The sequence below is a fragment of the Pristiophorus japonicus genome, chromosome 3 (assembly GCF_044704955.1).
Source record: "Pristiophorus japonicus isolate sPriJap1 chromosome 3, sPriJap1.hap1, whole genome shotgun sequence".
Taxonomy (NCBI): domain Eukaryota; kingdom Metazoa; phylum Chordata; class Chondrichthyes; family Pristiophoridae; genus Pristiophorus; species Pristiophorus japonicus.
The window spans coordinates 269,903,885-269,927,160 of record NC_091979.1 but is presented as its reverse complement, the minus strand read 5'-3'; the positions used below and the strand labels follow the sequence as shown (position 1 = coordinate 269,927,160).

At 41.2% G+C, this 23,276-nt stretch overlaps 1 protein-coding gene across 5 annotated transcripts in view; it reads right to left on the bottom strand.

Annotated features, from left to right (window-relative positions):
- LOC139260284 (scavenger receptor cysteine-rich domain-containing protein DMBT1-like) overlaps nt 1–23,276 on the bottom strand; it is a 280,342-nt gene that overhangs the window by 97,587 nt on the left and 159,479 nt on the right. For all 5 annotated transcript variants that reach the window (XM_070876709.1, XM_070876707.1, XM_070876710.1 and 2 more), the window contains 6 exons: nt 21,987–22,103; nt 18,596–18,619; nt 15,143–15,172; nt 10,925–11,041; nt 6,237–6,260; nt 2,771–2,800 (listed from right to left, as the gene is read on the bottom strand). In XM_070876709.1, the coding sequence (XP_070732810.1) occupies nt 2,771–2,800; nt 6,237–6,260; nt 10,925–11,041; nt 15,143–15,172; nt 18,596–18,619; nt 21,987–22,103 (342 nt within the window). The remainder of the gene's footprint in view (nt 1–2,770; nt 2,801–6,236; nt 6,261–10,924; nt 11,042–15,142; nt 15,173–18,595; nt 18,620–21,986; nt 22,104–23,276) is intronic.

Sequence of the window (23,276 nt, the reverse complement as noted above, 5' to 3'; positions counted from 1 at the left end):
ATTATTTTTTGAACTCACCCCACTGGTCATCTGTAGTTTTACCCGATAACAGTTTTGAGCAGTTTACTGTAGTCAGTCTCTGTCTCATCCCATTGAAGTTCGCTTTACCAAAATTTAGAATCAATTGTGTTAAGTTTCTTCTTTTCAAACCTAACATTAAATTCGTTCATATTATGATCACTTTTACATAAATGTTCCCTTATTGTTAGATTATTAACTAAGTCTGGTTCATTACTAAATCTCGTATGGCCTGCCCTCTTGTTGATTCTAGAACATATTGCTCCAGAAAACTATCTTGAATGCACTCGAGAACTCCATTACCTTTCTGACTTGGATTACTCTACTCTTCCCAATCTATATGATAATTAAAGACTCCCATTAAAACAACTTTGCTTTTGCAAAAGCCTCTCAAATCTCCGAATTAAAACATTCTGCCATTTCTTTGGTGCTTTCAGGAGACCTGTAGACTACTCCCATTACAATTTTATGTCCTCCCTTATTCTTCAATTCCAGCCATAGTCTCTGCTGATTGCTTTCCATAACTTATATCCTCTCATACTAATATTGTAATAGTATCTTTAATCAATACGGCGACAACTCCTCCTCTTCCACTTTCCCTTTTATTCGAAAGACCTTATAGCCTGGAATATTTAACTCCCAATCATGACCAGCTTGCAGCCATGTCTCTGTAATGGTCACCCTGTCATACCCTCTAAGCTGTATTTTAGCCAATAAATTACTCCATTTATTTCTTAGACTCCCTGGGTTATAAAACTCCTATTTGGGCAAGAGACCTGTCCTTCTGGCCTGATGCTGCCTTTCTCACAACTTAACACATTTCTTATTTGTCACTCCTACTGCAACTAGTTTAGTTATTATAGTATTCACTTCACCTGGTGTATCTATGGCACTGTTTGTGACCTGATGTTTGCTCTTATCCTTTTGTTCATCTTTAAATTATCATTTATATAATTGTTTCTGATTAAGCCCTCTCCTCCTGTTTAAAGTCCTTACAAAGGGTGAGAGGGATGTTGCCAGGTGGCCAATTGTAGTTTCCAAACGGCGAATGCTTTATTTCAATATTATTTGGGGATGTTGCTCATCGTGCACAACATCTCCAACTGTCTTCGTCGACAAGATGTAAAATAATGATAATGCCCATTTGAAATGGGTCTGGTACACCTTTGTGCCTCCAGCTGTAAATTACTTCTCCTTTCCCCAGCACCATTAGTGGCACCAACAGGTTTCAAAGCGAATCCCCTATCAGACATATTTGGAAGAGGAGGACCTATGGAGGGACGCCAAACACTTTAAGAACATAACAACTTAAGAACATAACAAATAAGAGCAGGAGTAGGTCATTCGGCCCCTTGAGCCTGCTCTGTCATTCAGTAAGATCTTGGCTGATCTTTTACCTCAACTCCACTTTCCTGCACTATTCCCCTATCACTTGATTCCCTTAATATACAAAAATCTATCAATCTCTGTCTTCAATATACTCAAAGACTAAGCCTCCACTGCCCTCTGTGTTAGAGAATTCCAAAGAGTTACCATCCTCTGAGTGAAGAAGTTTCTCCTCATTTCAGTCTTAAATGGCCCAGACCTTACTCTGAGACTGTGACACTGGCTCCAGACTCCCCAGCCAGAGGAAACATCCTCCCTGTATCATACCTGTCAAGCCCTGTAAGAATTTTGTATGTTTCAATTAGATCACCTCTCATTCTTCTAAACTCTAGAGAATATAGGCCTAGACTACTCAATCTCTCCTTATAGGACAATCCCACCATCCCAGGAATCAGTCTGCTGAACATTCATTTAACTCCCTCTATGACAAGTGTATCCTTCCTCAGGTAAGACCAAAACTCCACAGAACACTACAGGTGTGTTCTCACCAGGACCCTATATAATTGCAGTAAGATGCCTTGACTCTTATACTCAAATCCTCTTGTAATAAAGGGCAAATACCATTTGTTTTCTTAATTGCTTGCTTTACCTGCACGTTAACTTTCAGTGATTCGTGTACAAGGGCACCGAGGTCCCTCTGAACACCAACATTTCCCAATCTCTCACCATTTAAAAAATACTCTGCTTTTCTATTTTTCCGACCAAAGTGGATAACTTCACATTTCTCCACATTTGCCATGTTCTTGTCCACTCACCTAGCCTGTCTATATCTCCTTGACACCTCTTTGCAGCCTCCTCACAGCTTACTTTCCCACCTCGCTTTGTATCATCAGCAAACTTGGATATATTATATTTGGTCCTCTCATCCAAATCATTGATATAGATTGTGAATAGCTCAGATTACAAGCACCGATCCTTGTGGTACCCTACTAGTTACAGCCTGCCAACCTGAAAATGACCTATTTATTCCTACTCTCTGTTTCCTGTCCATTAACCAATCCACAAATCCATGCTAGTATATTACCCCCAATCCCATGAGTCCTAATCTTATTTAATAACCTCTTGCGTGGCACCTTATCGAATGCCCTCTGAAAATCCAAATACACCACCTATTTACAATCTCAAAGATCTCAAAGATTTGTCAAACATGATTTCCCTTTCATAAGTCCGTGTTGACTCTGCCCAATCCTATTATTCTTTTCTAAGTGCCCTGTTACCACATCCTAAATAATAGATTCTAGCATTTTCCCAACGACTGATTTCAGTTGCTGTAGAAAAGATGCCTTGTGCTACCTACCAATACACAAACACCAGCATCTGCAAACTGGAAAGGAATTAAGGTTATTTTGAGGATATTTTTGAATACCTGTTGTTGTAGATGGTTCAGGAGTAACGGCTGTCAAAATAATAAACACAAAGCCATAATTAATATTTTTCTCAACTACTCAAACTTTGCACAATCCTTTTGCGAAACATTCAAGAAAAAGCAATGGCCAGGAAATTCCTCAAGAAGATGATATCAGTCAGTTTTCCTGGGACTACGCCCCAACTGAAATCCACCACGAACCCTGTTAAAGTGCACGCGGTCCAGGATAGTAGCCAAGAGGAGACAACACCCCTCCCCCGGACCCTCCCCCTCCACCCTCGCCCCCACCTGCAAAGATGCTGGAAATGTAGGCGGTAGTTTGCCAGACCAGTGGAGAGCTGGAGTCCCTTTCTGGGGCCCATAATTATATCCTGGGCCGCTGTCAGAAATGACTTGGGCTAGAATCACAGCAGTGGAAAATGTCCCTTTATTATTTCTTTTTTGCTGCTCCACAACCCGTCACACTGTGCCATGCTACACTGGTGATCATTCCTGAATCAGCAATACTTACCAGGAACATTTTATGATTAATTATCCAGGCTGGAAAATTATACAATCACACAACATATTTTCTCAGATATCTTGGAGAATCTCATTTTCATTTTCCGCACTAGTTGAATGATTCTCTGTTTACACGGTAAATATTTTGACAATCAGCAACATAAATGCCTAAAAGAAGAGAAGTCTTCGCCATCTTCTTCTATTTAAAGCGATGGGAAAAACAATTTCACATCAAATGCAACAATGTTTGTAGTGACAAAATGATATAAGGATTATTCATGAATACAAAAGCAAAATACTTCGGATGCTTGAAATCTTAAATAAAAACACAAAAAGGATGGAAATACTCAACAAGTCAGGCAGCATCTGCAGAGAGAAAACAACACAAACTGGAGAGGGAGCGAGAGAAAAACACCAACTGGGGAGGGAGGGAAAGAAACACACAATGGGGGAGTGAGAGAGAGAAAGAAACACAAAATAAGGGAAGGAGGGAGAGAGAAACACAAACTAAGGGACGGAGGGAGAGACAAACACAAACTGCGGCGAGGGGAAGAGAGAGAAAAACAAAATGGGGGAGAGTGAGCGAGAAAGAAATACAAACTAAGGGTTGGAAAGAAAGGCAAAATGGCATCGTGCCCACCACTGAGTTCTGCCGCTGACCCTGCTGAGGTTCGCGGGGTATAGGAAAGGGTAGAGAAGAAGCAGGCAAACCGCTCCCACCCCTCCCCGCAACCCTCACCAAAGATGCTGCAAATGATGACAGATGATTGTCAGCCTAGGTGAGTGTCGGTTTACTCCCACCACCCCTAGAAAGGGTAAGAGGGGACCCCACCGGCACCTTTTGTGAGATGGCCACGGTAGTTCTCAAGTGGCAAATGCTTCATTTCAATATTAATTTGGGGACCTGATGGTCTTGCACACCATCTCCCACTGTCCTGGCAAACAAGATGTAAAACATTAATTATATCCATTTGAAATCGGTCTGATGCAACTTTGCGCCACCAGCTGTGAATTACTTCTCCTTTCCCCAGCACCATTAGTGGCACCAACAGGTTTCAAAGGGCATCGCCTATCGGACATGTTTAAAATAAGAGGACCTACAAATGGATATAAAGCACTTCATGCTGCTGAAAAGATGTTCTGTGTAACCTGCCAATACACAAACACCAGTATGTGCAGACTGGAAAGAATTTAACATTAGTTTGAGGTCATTTTGAGTAGCTGTTGATCTATTTCGTCTAGTAGGGACGGTCAAAATACTGGGCCGGATACAGCAATGGATAATGACGACGAACTGTCAGCATTCGCTGTCATTAACCCTCTGAAACTGACCATAACTTCAGGATTTAGCGCATGCGCAGCTAAACACAGAAATCCTGAAGTTGCAGTCAGTAATTCACTGATCCGACAGAGGCTGTGCTGTGACATCGCTGCCCCCCGCCTCCCCCCCCACCGAGCTGGCAATTAGTGAGATCAGTGAAACTGAAGAAAATTTGGGCTAAGCTCGCTATTAAACGCCCCATTGAATGTTGAGCCTTTTAGGAATAGGTGTAATTGGGGTTTTAATAGCATATTGTGTGCTAAACAAATTTTCTGGCCCTGAAATACTAATCTTATATTTGTGGAATGTCAAATTTCTCTCTTATGATAAAGATTGCGAGATTTAAAAATGTATATATATATATATATTTTTGAAGTTTGTTCATCATATTTCAGCTCATATCTTAAGTTCATGTGTATTTCCCAATCTTTATTTCACTCTTTGTAACATTTTTTAAAATAGTAGATAATCAGCGCTTTTGACTCAGATTTGCTGTCTTTGAGAATTCTTCAATGTCATTGGCTGCTTAAACAGCTTGATGACATCACTGCTGCTCTAAGCTGGCAATCCGCTATTGACAGCACTGCAATCAACTACACGTCGAGGAAGCTGAGGTTCTTGCCACAGAGATCGCGAGATCGGCATCGCATCGCCGCTGACTGCAAATTAGGGGCTGACAAAAATGAAGCCATAGTTAATACTTTTCATAGTTATTCAAGCCTCAAACTTTGTGCAATACTTTTGAGAAGCTTGAAAAAACAATACTGGGAACACTCCTCAAGAAAGTGACATGTGGCAGTTTCACTGAGATTGCGTCTGCAGTGAAATCTGCCGCTGACCCCGCTGACCCGGGGCGAGGAATAGTGGGCAAGTGGAGACGCACACCCTGCAAGGTGCTGCAAAATGTAGGTGGAAGATTGCCAGACCAGGGGAGAGCTGGAGTGCCTCTCCCGGGCCCACAAAGATATTCTAGGCCGCTGTCACTCGGGTCCCCCGGAAATGTTCCCTGATGGAACCACAGAGGCAGAAAATGTCCCCTTTAATATCTTGCTCTTCTCCAGCTATACAACTCCTCAGACAATGCGACGGTACACTGGTGATTATTCTTGGATCACCGATATTTACCAAATAAATTGTGTGTGTGTTCATCTGGGCTAGAAATGGCATGACAGCTATTTTTGGAGAATCTCATTTTCATTTTCCGCACGAGCTGAATAATTCTGTGTTTTCACAGTGGACATTTTAATAATCAGTGACAGAACACAGCAACACAACCACATAGAAGGAGAGAAGACTTTGCTGGAGATATTAACATTGCAATAAAACAGCATCAAAATAGTACAATGTAGAACACACTGCTTAGCTACGTCAATAATAGGGCTGGATTTTAGGCCCTTTCGAGAAATGCGGTGGGGCGCTGAAGACCTCACCGCCGCCTTTCACGCCGTTCCAGGGTGAAAGCCGGAGCGCAAAATACCAGAAAATCCAGTCCATAGACTTTAGACACAAGCATACAAAGACTTTATCAAATCAACAATGTGATTCTCTGAGTACAGCCATTAAGATTAATCGTTAATTTATAAATGATCAGCATATGTACAACCCAACAATTTTTTTAAAAGGATGAATTTGCTTGTTACTGACCTGTAGTAGGACTACCGCAGTATCCTGGAGAGGAACACATTCAGTTTATTTGCTTTGTCAAGTGTTTTTGAAGAATTCGCTTACATTCATTCTCATTGAAATATTAATTTAACACATAATTAACATGATTTTTTTATAAAAGGCGCTCTCATTTAGATTATTTGCTCTAGGCTCATCCTCATCAAAGATTTCCTGTGCTCGATATGGGTTAGTGACATTGCACAGATAGCGGAAGAAATCCTCTGATTGCTATTTGTAGCAAAATAATATACATCTTCTTTTGGAACATGGATGGATTTTACTACAAATTGCAAACATAGAAAATGTTTCCATTGTATTTATGGCCTCACTAACAAGTAGCAACTTGAGGGAATCTTCCTCAAACATCACTTCAGTCTTGGCCCAGGACCTGTTTGGACAAGTGGCATCTCCTTCATCCTTAATCTCAAGCCTGTGTCTCTTTACTCCCTGTTACATTGTAATCTGTCCAGTTCAGTTTTGAATACTTCCAGCCAATGTACATTGTGTAAACAAGGTTATAATCCATTCCATCTGTTATCAGCCCAAACTCTGCTGTCATCCATCAGTCAGATTTTAGTTGGACCAAGACCGTGCAAAGTGGAGGAAAAACATCCGGGAAGGCACTGAACACCTCAAGTTTCTTCGTCGAGAGCAAGCTGAAGCCAAGCATCGACAGCGGAAGGAGCGCGCGGTAACTGAGGCATCCCCCCTACCTGTTCCTTCAACCACCGTCTGCCCCACCTGTGACAGAGACTATCGGTCCCAGACTCTTCAGTCACCTGAGAACTCATTTTTAGTGCGGAAGCAAGTCATCCTCGACTCCGAGGGAATGCCTATGATGATAATTTAGTTGCAAGTTCCTTACATTTAATTCAAGCACTCTATATAACACATAACAAAAGTTCGCAACTATACTGATTCCCTTCGTATTTTTAAAAACATAGGAACATAGAAAATAGGTGCAGGAGTAGGCCATTCAGCCCTTCGAGCCTGCACAACAATTCAATAAGATCATGGCTGATCATTCCCTCAGTATCCCATTCCTGCTTTCTCTCCATACCCCTTGATCCCCTGAGCTGTAAGGGCCATATCTAACTCCCTCTTAAATATTTCCAATGAACTGGCATTAACAACTCTCTGCGGCAGGGAATTGCACAGGTTAACAACTCTCTGAGTGAAGAAGCTTCTCCTCATCTCAGTCCTAAATGGCCTACCCCTTATCCTAAGACTGTGTCCCCTGGTTCTGGACTTCCCCAACATCGGGACATTCTACCCGCATCTAACCTGTCCCGTCCCATCAGAATCTTATATGTTTCTATGAGATCCCCTCTCATCCTTCTAAACTCCAGTGTCTAAAGGCCCAGTTGATCTATTCTCACCTCATATGTCAGTCCTGCCATCCCGGGAATCAGTCTGGTGAACCTTCGCTGCACTCCCTCAATAGCAAGAACGTCCTTCCTCAGATTAGGAGACCAAAACTAAACACAATATTCCAGGTGAGGCCTCACTAAGGCCCTGTACAATTGCAGTAAGACCTCCCTGCTCCTATACTCAAATCCCCCATCTATGAAGGCCAACATACCATTTGTCTTCTTCACCGCCTGCTGTACCTGCATGTCAGCTTTCAATGACTAATGAACCATGACACCCAGGTCTCGTTGTACCTCCCCTTTTCCTAATCTTCTGCCATTTAGATAATATTCTGTCTTCGCGTTTTTGCCCCAAGAGTGGATAACCTCACATTTATCCACATTATACTGCATCTGCCATGCATTTGCCCACTCACCTAACCTGTCCAAGTCACCCTGCAGCCTCCAAGCGTCCCCTTCACAGCTCACACCGCAACCCACTTTAGTGTCATCTGCAAACTTGGAGATATTACACTCAATTCCTTCATCCAAATCATTGATGTATATTGTAAAGAGCTGGGGTCCCAGCACTGAGCCCTGCAGCACGCCACTAGTCACTGCCTGCCATTCTGAAAAGGACCCATTTATCCCTACTCTCTGCTTCCTGTCTACTAACCAGTTCTCTATCCACGTCAGTATATTAACCCCAATACCATGTGCTTTGATTTTGCACACCAATCTCTTGTGTGGGACCTTGTCAAAAGCCTTTTGAAAATCCAAATACACCACATCCACTGGTCTCCCTTGTCCACTCTACTAGTTACATCCTCAAAAAATTCCAGAAGATTTGTCAAGCATGATTTCCCCTTCATAAATCCATGCTGACTTGGAACGATCCTGTCACTGCTTTCCAAATGTGCTGCTATTTCATTCTTAATAATTGATTCCAACATTTTCCCCACTACTGATGTCAGGCTAACCGTCTATAATTACCCGCTTTCTCTCTCCCTCCCTTTTTAAAAAGTGGTGGTACGTTAGCTACCCTCCAGCCTATAGGAACTGATCCAGAGTCGATATACTGTTGAAATAGCATCCACTATTTCTAGGGCCACTACCTTAAATACTCTGGGATGCAGACTATCAGGCCCCGGGGATTTATCAGCCTTCAATCCCATCAATTTCCCTAATACAATTACCCGCCTAATAAGGATATCCTTCAGTTCCTCCTTCTCACTAGTCCCTCGGTCCTCTAGTACTTCCGGAAGGTTATTTGTATCTTCCTTTGTGAAGACAGAACTAAAGTATTTGTTCAATTGGTCTGCCATTTCTTTGTTCCCCATTATCATTTCACCTGAATCAGACTGCAAGAGACCTACATTTGTCTTCACTAATCTTTTTCTGTTCACATATCTATAGAAGCTTTTGCAGTCAGTTTTTGTGTTCCTGGCACGTTTCTTCTCGTACACTATATTCCCCCTCTTAATTAAACCCTTTTTCCTCCTCTGCTGAATTCTAAATTTCTCCTCGTCCTCAGGTTTGTTGCTTTTTCTGGCCAATTTATATGCCTCTTCCTTGGATTTAACACTATCCTTAATTTCCCTTGTTAGCCACGGTTGAGCCACCTTCCCTATTTTATTTTTACTCCAGACAGGGATATACAATTGCTGAAGTTCATCCATGTGATCTTTAAAAGTTTGCCATTGCCTATCCACCTTCAACCCTTTAAGTATCATTTGCCAGTCTATTCTAGCCAATTCACGCCTCAAACCATTGAAGTTATCTTTCCTTAAGTTCAGGACTCTAGTTTCTGAATTAACTGTGTCACTCTCCATCTTAATAAAGAATTCTGCCATGTTATGGTCACTCTTCCCCAAGGGGCCTCATACAACAAGATTGCTAATTAGTCCTTTCTCATGACACATCACCCAGTTTAGGATGGCCAGCTCCCTAGTTGGTTCCTCGACGTATTGGTCCAGAAAACCATCCCTAATACATTCCAGGAAATCCTCTTCCACCGCATTGCTACCAGTTTGGTTAGCCAAATCAATATGTAGATTAAAGTCACCCATGATAACTGCTTAGGCATGCATCCCTAATTTCTTGTTTGATGCTGTCCCCAACCTTACTACTACTGTTTGGTCGTCTGTGCACAACTCCCTCTAGCGTTTTCTGCCCCTTGGTATTCCGTAACTCCACCCATACTGATTCCACGTCACCCAAGCTAATGTCCTTTCTTACTATTGCATTAATTTCCTCTTTAACCGGCAATGCCACCCCGCCTCCTTTTCCTTTCTGTCTATCCTTCCTAAATGTTGAATACCCTTGAATGTTGAGTTCCCAGCCTTGGTCACCCTGGAGCCATGCCTCCGTGATGCCAATTACATCATAACCGTTAACTGCTATCTGCGCAGTTAATTCGTCCACCTTATTCCAAATACTCCTCGCATTGAGGCACAGAGCCTTCAGGCTTGTCTTTCTAACACACTTTGCCCTTTTAGAATTTTGGTTAATGTGGCCCTTTTTGCTTTTTGCCTTAGGTTTCTCTGCCCTCCACTTTTACTTTTCTTCTTTCTATCTTTTGCTTCTGCCCTCATTCTACTTCCCTCTCTCTCGTTGCTGGAATAAGATCTGCATTGGAAAAAAGTACTTTTTCATTATAAAATATACGTTTTGCTAGGCGGACTCACACACGGGTCCATAGGGCCTGTGCCCAAGGGCCTCAGCCAAATATGGGAGCTCCTGCCAAAGGACGCATGCAAGTATGCTTCATTTAATTGTAGTATTTTGCGATTTGAATCAAATTTAATTTGAGCTTACTATATTGTGATACATTTGGCTTCATTATTAATGTAGTGTGTCAATATCTCAGAATATAACATCAAGCCGTACCCCTGCAAAATGTTGCATAAAATTGTCAGTATTTATCTCCTCCCACTCACTGGTGATCTCTGCTTTCTTACTGGAATTAACCTCACCAGAAGCACTATCCAAAGCAGTGAAGCATGAGAACAAATTCAACAAGTTGAAGCAAATGTCCCAAAGCCGGACACCTGTAACTGAACTGAGTTATTGTATTTCAGACTGACCCGGTTTTAATATTGGAAGGTTACAGGACAGATGTGTTCTGACAATAATCTCTAGGATCACATTCTACACTGCAGAAAAATATCTCACATCATCAGGACTCAGCCACACTGATTCTCAATATGAGCAATAATCTTCAATCAAGTCCTATTGTTAATTCAGACATTATTCTTAGCAGTTTATTTCTTAACTTTTACATTTAAATATTAATTTATTTTCTAAAAGTTCTCTTACCGTAATTTATGTAAGAACACTGGTCACAGAAGTCAGGGCAACAGTTGCCATAATAACCACAGTTGTAATTACAGGAACAACCTGATGAATATCCCCCACAGTTGTATCTGCATGAGCCTGTATACAGTAAATGTTAGGTTAGATCGGAAATTAACTTTATTACAAACAGGGTTGAATATTTCAATTTTAAAATAAATATAATGAATTTTTATCATTCTAACGTGGATCAATATATTCACTTGAGGACAGTTTCACTACTTGTTGTCTGTGTTTGTCCACAGAGGAAGACAGTAAGATAGGAACAGGTGTTGGCCATTCAGCCCCTCAAGACTGCTCTGCCACACAATGAGATTGTGCCTGATCTGTGTCTTAACTCCATTCACCTGCCTTGGCTCCATATCTTGTTATAACCTTGTCCAGCAAAAATCGAGATCTCAGCTTCAAATATATTAATTGAGCTCGCCTCTACTGCTTTTTGTAGGAGAAAGGTTCACACTTCTCGCACCCTTGCGTGAAGAGATGTTTCCTAACTTCTCTCCTGAAAGGCCTGGCTCTGATTTTAAGGTCATGTCCCCTTGTCCCAGACACCCACCCCACCAGCAGAAAATGTTTCTCTCTCCCCTGTCAATTCTTTTTAAAATCCTAAAGACCTAAACCAAATCACCCCTAATCTTTTATATTCCAGGGAATACAAGCCTAGTTTATGTAATCTCTCCTCATAATCCAACCCTTGGAACCCTGGTAATATTCTGGTGAATCTGTGCTGCATTCCTTCCAAGGCCAATATATCCTTCCTAGGGTGTGTGCCCAGAACTGTGCACAGTACTCCAGACGAGGTCTAACCAGGGATTTGTATAGCTATAGCAAGACATCCTTGCCTTTACATTCTAGACCTCTAGTTATCAAGGCTAACATTACATTCTTTTCTTCACCTACCTACATTTTAGTGATCTGTGTACACGGATCCCTAAATCTCTTTGGACCTCTACTTTTCACCATTTAAATAATACTCGGAGCTATGCTTTTTTGGTCCAAAATGGATGACCTCACACTTGCTTGCATTGAAATTCATCTGCCACAGTTTTGCCCACTCATTTAATCTATAAATGTCAATTTGTAATTTTATGCTCCAGTCGACACTTACTATACAACTAATTTTAGCTAATAGTCTTTTATGTGGAACCTTATCGAATGTCTTGTGGAATTGAATATATATTGGCCCTGTATTGAACTAAATTATTTTTTGAACTCACCCTACTGTTCATCTGTAGTTTTACCCAATAATAGTTTTGAGCAGTTTACTGTAGTCAGTCTCTGTCTCATCCCATTGAAGTTCACTTTACCAAAATTTAGAATCAATTGTGTTAAGTTTCTTCTTTTCAAACCTAACATTAAATTCGTTCATATGATCACTTTTACATAAATGTTCCCTTATTGTTAGATTATTAACTAAGTCTGGTTCATTACTAAATCTCGTATGGCCTGCCCTCTTGTTGATTCTAGAACATATTGCTCCAGAAAACTATCTTGAATGCACTCGAGAACTCCATTACCTTTCTGACTTGGATTACTCTACTCTTCCCAATCTATATGATAATTAAAGTCTCCCATTAAAACAACTTTGCTTTTGCAAAAGCCTCTCAAATCTCCGAATTAAAACATTCTGCCATTTCTTTGGTGCTTTCAGGAGACCTGTAGACTACTCCCATTACAATTTTATGTCCTCCCTTATTCTTCAATTCCAGCCAGGTCTCTGCTGATTGCTTTCCATAACTTATATCCTCTCATACTAATATTGTAATAGTATCTTTAATCAATACGGCGACAACTCCTCCTCTTCCACTTTCCCTTTTATTCGAAAGACCTTATAGCCTGGAATATTTAACTCCCAATCATGACCAGCTTGCAGCCATGTCTCTGTAATGGCCACCCTGTCATACCCTCTAAGCTGTATTTTAGCCAATAAATTACTCCATTTATTTCTTAGACTCCCTGGGTTATAAAACTCCTATTTGGGCAAGAGACCTGTCCTTCTGGCCTGATGCTGCCTTTCTCACAACTTAACACATTTCTTATTTGTCACTCCTACTGCAACTAGTTTAGTTATTATAATATTCACTTCACCTGGTGTATCTATAGCACTGTTTGTGACCTGATGTTTGCTCTTATCCTTTTGTTCATCTTTAAATTATCATTTATATAATTGTTTCTGATTAAGCCCTCTCCTCCTGTTTAAAGTCCTTACAAAGGGTGAGAGGGATGTTGCCAGGTGGCCAATTGTAGTTTCCAAACGGCGAATGCTTTATTTCAATATTATTTGGGGATGTTGCTCATCGTGCACAACATCTCCAACTGTCTTCGTCGACAAGATGTAAAATAATGATAATGCCCATTTGAAATGGGTCTGGTACACCTTTGTGCCTCCAGCTGTAAATTACTTCTCCTTTCCCCAGCACCATTAGTGGCACCAACAGGTTTCAAAGCGAATCTCCTATCAGACATATTTGGAAGAGGAGGACCTATGGAGGGACGCCAAACACTTTAAGAACATAACAACTTAAGAACATAACAAATAAGAGCAGGAGTAGGTCATTCGGCCCCTTGAGCCTGCTCTGTCATTCAGTAAGATCTTGGCTGATCTTTTACCTCAACTCCACTTTCCTGCACTATTCCCCTATCACTTGATTCCCTTAATATACAAAAATCTATCAATCTCTGTCTTCAATATACTCAAAGACTAAGCCTCCACTGCCCTCTGTGTTAGAGAATTCCAAAGAGTTACCATCCTCTGAGTGAAGAAGTTTCTCCTCATTTCAGTCTTAAATGGCCCAGACCTTACTCTGAGACTGTGACACTGGCTCCAGACTCCCCAGCCAGAGGAAACATCCTCCCTGTATCGTACCTGTCAAGCCCTGTAAGAATTTTGTATGTTTCAATTAGATCACCTCTCATTCTTCTAAACTCTAGAGAATATAGGCCTAGACTACTCAATCTCTCCTTATAGGACAATCCCACCATCCCAGGAATCAGTCTGCTGAACATTCATTTAACTCCCTCTATGACAAGTGTATCCTTCCTCAGGTAAGACCAAAACTCCACAGAACACTACAGGTGTGTTCTCACCAGGACCCTATATAATTGCAGTAAGATGCCTTGACTCTTATACTCAAATCCTCTTGTAATAAAGGGCAAATACCATTTGTTTTCTTAATTGCTTGCTTTACCTGCACGTTAACTTTCAGTGATTCGTGTACAAGGGCACCGAGGTCCCTCTGAACACCAACATTTCCCAATCTCTCACCATTTAAAAAATACTCTGCTTTTCTATTTTTCCGACCAAAGTGGATAACTTCACATTTCTCCACATTTGCCATGTTCTTGTCCACTCACCTAGCCTGTCTATATCCCCTTGACGCCTCTTTGCAGCCTCCTCACAGCTTACTTTCCCACCTCGTTTTGTATCATCAGCAAACTTGGATATATTATATTTGGTCCCCTCATCCAAATCATTGATATAGATTGTGATTAGCTCAGGTCTTAAGCACCGATCCTTGTGGTACCTTACTAGTTACAGCCTGCCAACCTGAAAATGACCTATTTATTCCTACTCTCTGTTTCCTGTCCATTAACCAATCCTCAAATCCATGCTAGTATATTACCCCCAATCCCATGAGTCCTAATCTTATTTAATAACCTCTTGCGTGGCACCTTATCGAATGCCCTCTGAAAATCCAAATACACCACCTATTTACAATCTCAAAGATCTCAAAGATTTGTCAAACATGATTTCCCTTTCATAAGTCCGTGTTGACTCTGCCCAATCCTATTATTCTTCCTGTCCATTAACCAATCCTCAAATCCATGCTAGTATATTACCCCCAATCCCATGAGTCCTAATCTTATTTAATAACCTCTTGCGTGGCACCTTATCGAATGCCCTCTGAAAATCCAAATACACCACCTATTTACAATCTCAAAGATCTCAAAGATTTGTCAAACATGATTTCCCTTTCATAAGTCCGTGTTGACTCTGCCCAATCCTATTATTCTTTTCTAAGTGCCCTGTTACCACATCCTAAATAATAGATTCTAGCATTTTCCCAACGACTGATTTCAGTTGCTGCAGAAAAGATGCCCTGTGCTACCTACCAATACACAAACACCAGCATCTGCAAACTGGAAAGGAATTAAGGTTATTTTGAGGATATTTTTGAATACCTGTTGTTGTAGATGGTTCAGGAGTAACGGCTGTCAAAATAATAAACACAAAGCCATAATTAATATTTTTCTCAACTACTCAAACTTTGCACAATCCTTTTGCGAAACATTCAAGAAAAAGCAATGGCCAGGAAATTCCTCAAGAAGATGATATCAGTCAGTTTTCCTGGGACTACGCCCCAACTGAAATCCACCACGAACCCTGTTAAAGTGCACGCGGTCCAGGATAGTAGCCAAGAGGAGACAACACCCCTCCCCCGGACCCTCCCCCTCCACCCTCGCCCCCACCTGCAAAGATGCTGGAAATGTAGGTGGTAGTTTGCCAGACCAGTGGAGAGCTGGAGTCCCTTTCTGGGGCCCATAATTATATCCTGGGCCGCTGTCAGAAATGACTTGGGCTAGAATCACAGCAGTGGAAAATGTCCCTTTATTATTTCTTTTTTGCTGCTCCACAACCCGTCACACTGTGCCATGCTACACTGGTGATCATTCCTGAATCAGCAATACTTACCAGGAACATTTTATGATTAATTATCCAGGCTGGAAAATTATACAATCACACAACATATTTTCTCAGATATCTTGGAGAATCTCATTTTCATTTTCCACACTAGTTGAATGATTCTCTGTTTACACGGTAAATATTTTGACAATCAGCAACATAAATGCCTAAAAGAAGAGAAGTCTTCGCCATCTTCTTCTATTTAAAGCGATGGGAAAAACAATTTCACATCAAATGCAACAATGTTTGTAGTGACAAAATGATATAAGGATTATTCATGAATACAAAAGCAAAATACTTCGGATGCTTGAAATCTTAAATAAAAACACAAAAAGGATGGAAATACTCAACAAGTCAGGCAGCATCTGCAGAGAGAAAACAACACAAACTGGAGAGGGAGCGAGAGAAAAACACCAACTGGGGAGGGAGGGAAAGAAACACACAATGGGGGAGTGAGAGAGAGAAAGAAACACAAAATAAGGGAAGGAGGGAGAGAGAAACACAAACTAAGGGACGGAGGGAGAGACAAACACAAACTGCGGCGAGGGGAAGAGAGAGAAAAACAAAATGGGGGAGAGTGAGCGAGAAAGAAATACAAACTAGGGGTTGGAAAGAAAGGCAAAATGGCATCGTGCCCACCACTGAGTTCTGCCGCTGACCCTGCTGAGGTTCGCGGGGTATAGGAAAGGGTAGAGAAGAAGCAGGCAAACCGCTCCCACCCCTCCCCGCAACCCTCACCAAAGATGCTGCAAATGATGACAGATGATTGTCAGCCTAGGTGAGTGTCGGTTTACTCCCACCACCCCTAGAAAGGGTAAGAGGGGACCCCACCGGCACCTTTTGTGAGATGGCCACGGTAGTTCTCAAGTGGCAAATGCTTCATTTCAATATTAATTTGGGGACCTGATGGTCTTGCACACCATCTCCCACTGTCCTGGCCAACAAGATGTAAAACATTAATTATATCCATTTGAAATCGGTCTGATGCAACTTTGCGCCACCAGCTGTGAATTACTTCTCCTTTCCCCAGCACCATTAGTGGCACCAACAGGTTTCAAAGGGCATCGCCTATCGGACATGTTTAAAATAAGAGGACCTACAAATGGATATAAAGCACTTCATGCTGCTGAAAAGATGTTCTGTGTAACCTGCCAATACACAAACACCAGTATGTGCAGACTGGAAAGAATTTAACATTAGTTTGAGGTCATTTTGAGTAGCTGTTGATCTATTTCGTCTAGTAGGGACGGTCAAAATACTGGGCCGGATACAGCAATGGATAATGACGACGAACTGTCAGCATTCGCTGTCATTAACCCTCTGAAACTGACCATAACTTCAGGATTTAGCGCATGCGCAGCTAAACACAGAAATCCTGAAGTTGCAGTCAGTAATTCACTGATCCGACAGAGGCTGTGCTGTGACATCGCTGCCCCCCACCTAGCTGGCAATTAGTGAGATCAGTGAAACTGAAGAAAATTTGGGCTAAGCTCGCTGTTAAACGCCCCATTGAATGTTGAGCCTTTTAGGAATAGGTGTAATTGGGGTTTTAATAGCATATTGTGTGCTAAACAAATTTTCTGGCCCTGAAATACTAATCTTATATTTGTGGAATGTCAAATTTCTCTCTTATGATAAAGATTACGAGATTTAAAAATGTATATATATATATATATTTTTGAAGTTTGTTCATCATATTTCAGCTCATATCTTAAGTTCATGTGTATTTCCCAATCTTTATTTCACTCTTTGTAACATTTTTTAAAATAGTAGATAATCAGCGCTTTTGTCTCAGATTTGCTGTCTTTGAGAATTCTTCAATGTCATTGGCTGCTTAAACAGCTTGATGACATCACTGCTGCTCTAAGCTGGCAATCCGCTATTGACAGCACTGCAATCAACTACACGTCGAGGAAGCTGAGGTTCTTGCCACAGAGATCGCGAGATCGGCATCGCATCGCCGCTGACTGCAAATTAGGGGCCGACAAAAATGAAGCCATAGTTAATACTTTTCATAGTTATTCAAGCCTCAAACTTTGTGCAATACTTTTGAGAAGCTTGAAAAAACAATACTGGGAACACTCCTCAAGAAAGTGACATGTGGCAGTTTCACTGAGATTGCGTCTGCAGTGAAATCTGCCGCTGACCCCGCTGACCCGGGGCGAGGAATAGTGGGCAAGTGGAGACGCACACCCTGCAAGGTGCTGCAAATGTAGGTGGAAGATTGCCAGACCAGGGGAGAGCTGGAGTGCCTCTCCCGGGCCCACAAAGATATTCTAGGCCGCTGTCACTCGGGTCCCCCGGAAATGTTCCCTGATGGAACCACAGAGGCAGAAAATGTCCCCTTTAATATCTTGCTCTTCTCCAGCTATACAACTCCTCAGACAATGCGACGGTACACTGGTGATTATTCTTGGATCACCGATATTTACCAAATAAATTGTGTGTGTGTTCATCTGGGCTAGAAATGGCATGACAGCTATTTTTGGAGAATCTCATTTTCATTTTCCGCACGAGCTGAATAATTCTGTGTTTTCACAGTGGACATTTTAATAATCAGTGACAGAACACAGCAACACAACCACATAGAAGGAGAGAAGACTTTGCTGGAGATATTAACATTGCAATAAAACAGCATCAAAATAGTACAATGTAGAACACACTGCTTAGCTACGTCAATAATAGGGCTGGATTTTAGGCCCTTTCGAGAAATGCGGTGGGGCGCTGAAGACCTCACCGCCGCCTTTCACGCCGTTCCAGGGTGAAACCCGGAGCGCAAAATACCAGAAAATCCAGTCCATAGACTTTAGACACAAGCATACAAAGACTTTATCAAATCAACAATGTGATTCTCTGAGTACAGCCATTAAGATTAATCGTTAATTTATAAATGGTCAGCATATGTACAACCCAACAATTTTTTTAAAAGGATGAATTTGATTGTTACTGACCTGTAGTAGGACTACCGCAGTATCCTGGAGAGGAACACATTCAGTTTATTTGCTTTGTCAAGTGTTTTTGAAGAATTCGCTTACATTCATTCTCATTGAAATATTAATTTAACACATAATTAACATGATTTTTTTATAAAAGGCGCTCTCATTTAGATTATTTGCTCTAGGCTCATCCTCATCAAAGATTTCCTGTGCTCGATATGGGTTAGTGACATTGCACAGATAGCGGAAGAAATCCTCTGATTGCTATTTGTAGCAAAATAATATACATCTTCTTTTGGAACATGGATGGATTTTACTACAAATTGCAAACATAGAAAATTTTTCCATTGTATTTATGGCCTCACTAACAAGTAGCAACTTGAGGGAATCTTCCTCAAACATCACTTCAGTCTTGGCCCAGGACCTGTTTGGACAAGTGACATCTCCTTCATCCTTAATCTCAAGCCTGTGTCTCTTTACTCCCTGTTACATTGTAATCTGTCCAGTTCAGTTTTGAATACTTCCAGCCAATGTACATTGTGTAAACAAGGTTATAATCCATTCCATCTGTTATCAGCCCAAACTCTGCTGTCATCCATCAGTCAGATTTTAGTTGGACCAAGACCGTGCAAAGTGGAGGAAAAACAGAAGGAAAAAAAAGAGCTGGGGTCCCAGCACTGAGCCCTGCGGCACTCCACTAGTCACTGCCTGCCATTCTGAAAAGGACCCATTTATCCCTACTCTCTGCTTCCTGTCTACTAACCAGTTCCCTATCCATGTCAGTATATTAACCCCAATACCATGTGCTTTGATTTTGCACACCAATCTCTTGTGTGGGACCTTGTCAAAAGCCTTTTGAAAATCCAAATACACCACATCCACTAGTTCTCCCTTGTCCACTCTACTAGTTACATCCTCAAAAAATTCCAGAAGATTTGTCAAGCATGATTTCCCCTTCATAAATCCATGCTGACTTGGAACGATCCTGTCACTGCTTTCCAAATGTGCTGCTATTTCATTCTTAATAATTGATTCCAACATTTTCCCCACTACTGATGTCAGGCTAACCGTCTATAATTACCCGCTTTCTCTCTCCCTCCCTTTTTAAAAAGTGGTGGTACGTTAGCTACCCTCCAGCCTATAGGAACTGATCCAGAGTCGATATACTGTTGAAATAGCATCCACTATTTCTAGGGCCACTACCTTAAATACTCTGGGATGCAGACTATCAGGCCCCGGGGATTTATCAGCCTTCAATCCCATCAATTTCCCTAATACAATTACCCACCTAATAAGGATATCCTTCAGTTCCTCCTTCTCACTAGTCCCTCGGTCCTCTAGTACTTCCGGAAGGTTATTTGTATCTTCCTTCGTGAAGACAGAACTAAAGTATTTGTTCAATTGGTCTGCCATTTCTTTGTTCCCCATTATCATTTCACCTGAATCAGACTGCAAGAGACCTACATTTGTCTTCACTAATCTTTTTCTGTTCACATATCTATAGAAGCTTTTGCAGTCAGTTTTCGTGTTCCTGACACGTTTCTTCTCGTACACTATATTCCCCCTCTTAATTAAACCCTTTTTCCTCCTCTGCTGAATTCTAAATTTCTCCTCGTCCTCAGGTTTGTTGCTTTTTCTGGCTAATTTATATGCCTCTTCCTTGGATTTAACACTATCCTTAATTTCCCTTGTTAGCCACGGTTGAGCCACCTTCCCTGTTTTATTTTTACTCCAGACAGGGATATACAATTGCTGAAGTTCATCCATGTGATCTTTAAAAGTTTGCCATTGCCTATCCACCTTCAACCCTTTAAGTATCATTTGCCAGTCTATTCTAGCCAATTCACGCCTCAAACCATTGAAGTTATCTTTCCTTAAGTTCAGGACTCTAGTTTCTGAATTAACTGTGTCACTCTCCATCTTAATAAAGAATTCTGCCATGTTATGGTCACTCTTCCCCAAGGGGCCTTATACAACAAGATTGCTAATTAGTCCTTTCTCATGACACATCACCCAGTTTAGGATGGCCAGCTCCCTAGTTGGTTCCTCGACGTATTGGTCCAGAAAACCATCCCTAATACATTCCAGGAAATCCTCTTCCACCGCATTGCTACCAGTTTGGTTAGCCAAATCAATATGTAGATTAAAGTCACCCATGATAACTGCTTAGGCATGCATCCCTAATTTCTTGTTTGATGCTGTCCCCAACCTTACTACTACTGTTTGGTCGTCTGTGCACAACTCCCTCTAGCGTTTTCTGCCCCTTGGTATTCCGTAACTCCACCCATACTGATTCCACGTCACCCAAGCTAATGTCCTTTCTTACTATTGCATTAATTTCCTCTTTAACCGGCAATGCCACCCCGCCTCCTTTTCCTTTCTGTCTATCCTTCCTAAATGTTGAATACCCTTGAATGTTGAGTTCCCAGCCTTGGTCACCCTGGAGCCATGCCTCCGTGATGCCAATTACATCATAACCGTTAACTGCTATCTGCGCAGTTAATTCGTCCACCTTATTCCAAATACTCCTCGCATTGAGGCACAGAGCCTTCAGGCTTGTCTTTCTAACACACTTTGCCCTTTTAGAATTTTGGTTAATGTGGCCCTTTTTGCTTTTTGCCTTAGGTTTCTCTGCCCTCCACTTTTACTTTTCTTCTTTCTATCTTTTGCTTCTGCCCTCATTCTACTTCCCTCTCTCTCGTTGCTGGAATAAGATCTGCATTGGAAAAAAGTATTTTTTCATTATAAAATATACGTTTTGCTAGGCGGACTCACACACGGGTCCATAGGGCCTGTGCCCAAGGGCCTCAGCCAAATATGGGAGTTCCTGCCAAAGGACGCATGCAAATATGCTTCATTTAATTGTAGTATTTTGCGATTTGAATCAAATTTAATTTGAGCTTACTATATTGTGATACATTTGGCTTCATTATTAATGTAGTGTGTCAATATCTCAGAATATAACATCAAGCCGTACCCCTGCAAAATGTTGCATAAAATTGTCAGTATTTATCTCCTCCCACTCACTGGTGATCTCTGCTTTCTTACTGGAATTAACCTCACCAGAAGCACTATCCAAAGCAGTGAAGCATGAGAACAAATTCAACAAGTTGAAGCAAATGTCCCAAAGCCGGACACCTGTAACTGAACTGAGTTATTGTATTTCAGACTGACCCGGTTTTAATATTGGAAGGTTACAGGACAGATGTGTTCTGACAATAATCTCTAGGATCACATTCTACACTGCAGAAAAATATCTCACATCATCAGGACTCAGCCACACTGATTCTCAATATGAGCAATAATCTTCAATCAAGTCCTATTGTTAATTCAGACATTATTCTTAGCAGTTTATTTCTTAACTTTTACATTTAAATATTAATTTATTTTCTAAAAGTTCTCTTACCGTAATTTATGTAAGAACACTGGTCACAGAAGTCAGGGCAACAGTTGCCATAATAACCACAGTTGTAATTACAGGAACAACCTGATGAATATCCCCCACAGTTGTATCTGCATGAGCCTGTATACAGTAAATGTTAGGTTAGATCGGAAATTAACTTTATTACAAACAGGGTTGAATATTTCAATTTTAAAATAAATATAATGAATTTTTATCATTCTAACGTGGATCAATATATTCACTTGAGGACAGTTTCACTACTTGTTGTCTGTGTTTGTCCACAGAGGAAGACAGTAAGATAGGAACAGGTGTTGGCCATTCAGCCCCTCAAGACTGCTCTGCCACACAATGAGATTGTGCCTGATCTGTGTCTTAACTCCATTCACCTGCCTTGGCTCCATATCTTGTTATAACCTTGTCCAGCAAAAATCGAGATCTCAGCTTCAAATATATTAATTGAGCTCGCCTCTACTGCTTTTTGTAGGAGAAAGGTTCACACTTCTCGCACCCTTGCGTGAAGAGATGTTTCCTAACTTCTCTCCTGAAAGGCCTGGCTCTGATTTTAAGGTCATGTCCCCTTGTCCCAGACACCCACCCCACCAGCAGAAAATGTTTCTCTCTCCCCTGTCAATTCTTTTTAAAATCCTAAAGACCTAAACCAAATCACCCCTAATCTTTTATATTCCAGGGAATACAAGCCTAGTTTATGTAATCTCTCCTCATAAGCCAACCCTTGGAACCCTGGTAATATTCTGGTGAATCTGTGCTGCATTCCTTCCAAGGCCAATATATCCTTCCTAGGGTGTGTGCCCAGAACTGTGCACAGTACTCCAGACGAGGTCTAACCAGGGATTTGTATAGCTATAGCAAGACATCCTTGCCTTTACATTCTAGACCTCTAGTTATCAAGGCTAACATTACATTCTTTTCTTCACCTACCTACATTTTAGTGATCTGTGTACACGGACCCCTAAATCTCTTTGGACCTCTACTTTTCACCATTTAAATAATACTCGGAGCTATGCTTTTTTGGTCCAAAATGGATGACCTCACACTTGCTTGCATTGAAATTCATCTGCCACAGTTTTGCCCACTCATTTAATCTATAAATGTCAATTTGTAATTTTATGCTCCAGTCGACACTTACTATACAACTAATTTTAGCTAATAGTCTTTTATGTGGAACCTTATCGAATGTCTTGTGGAATTGAATATATATTGGCCCTGTATTGAACTAAATTATTTTTTGAACTCACCCTACTGTTCATCTGTAGTTTTACCCAATAATAGTTT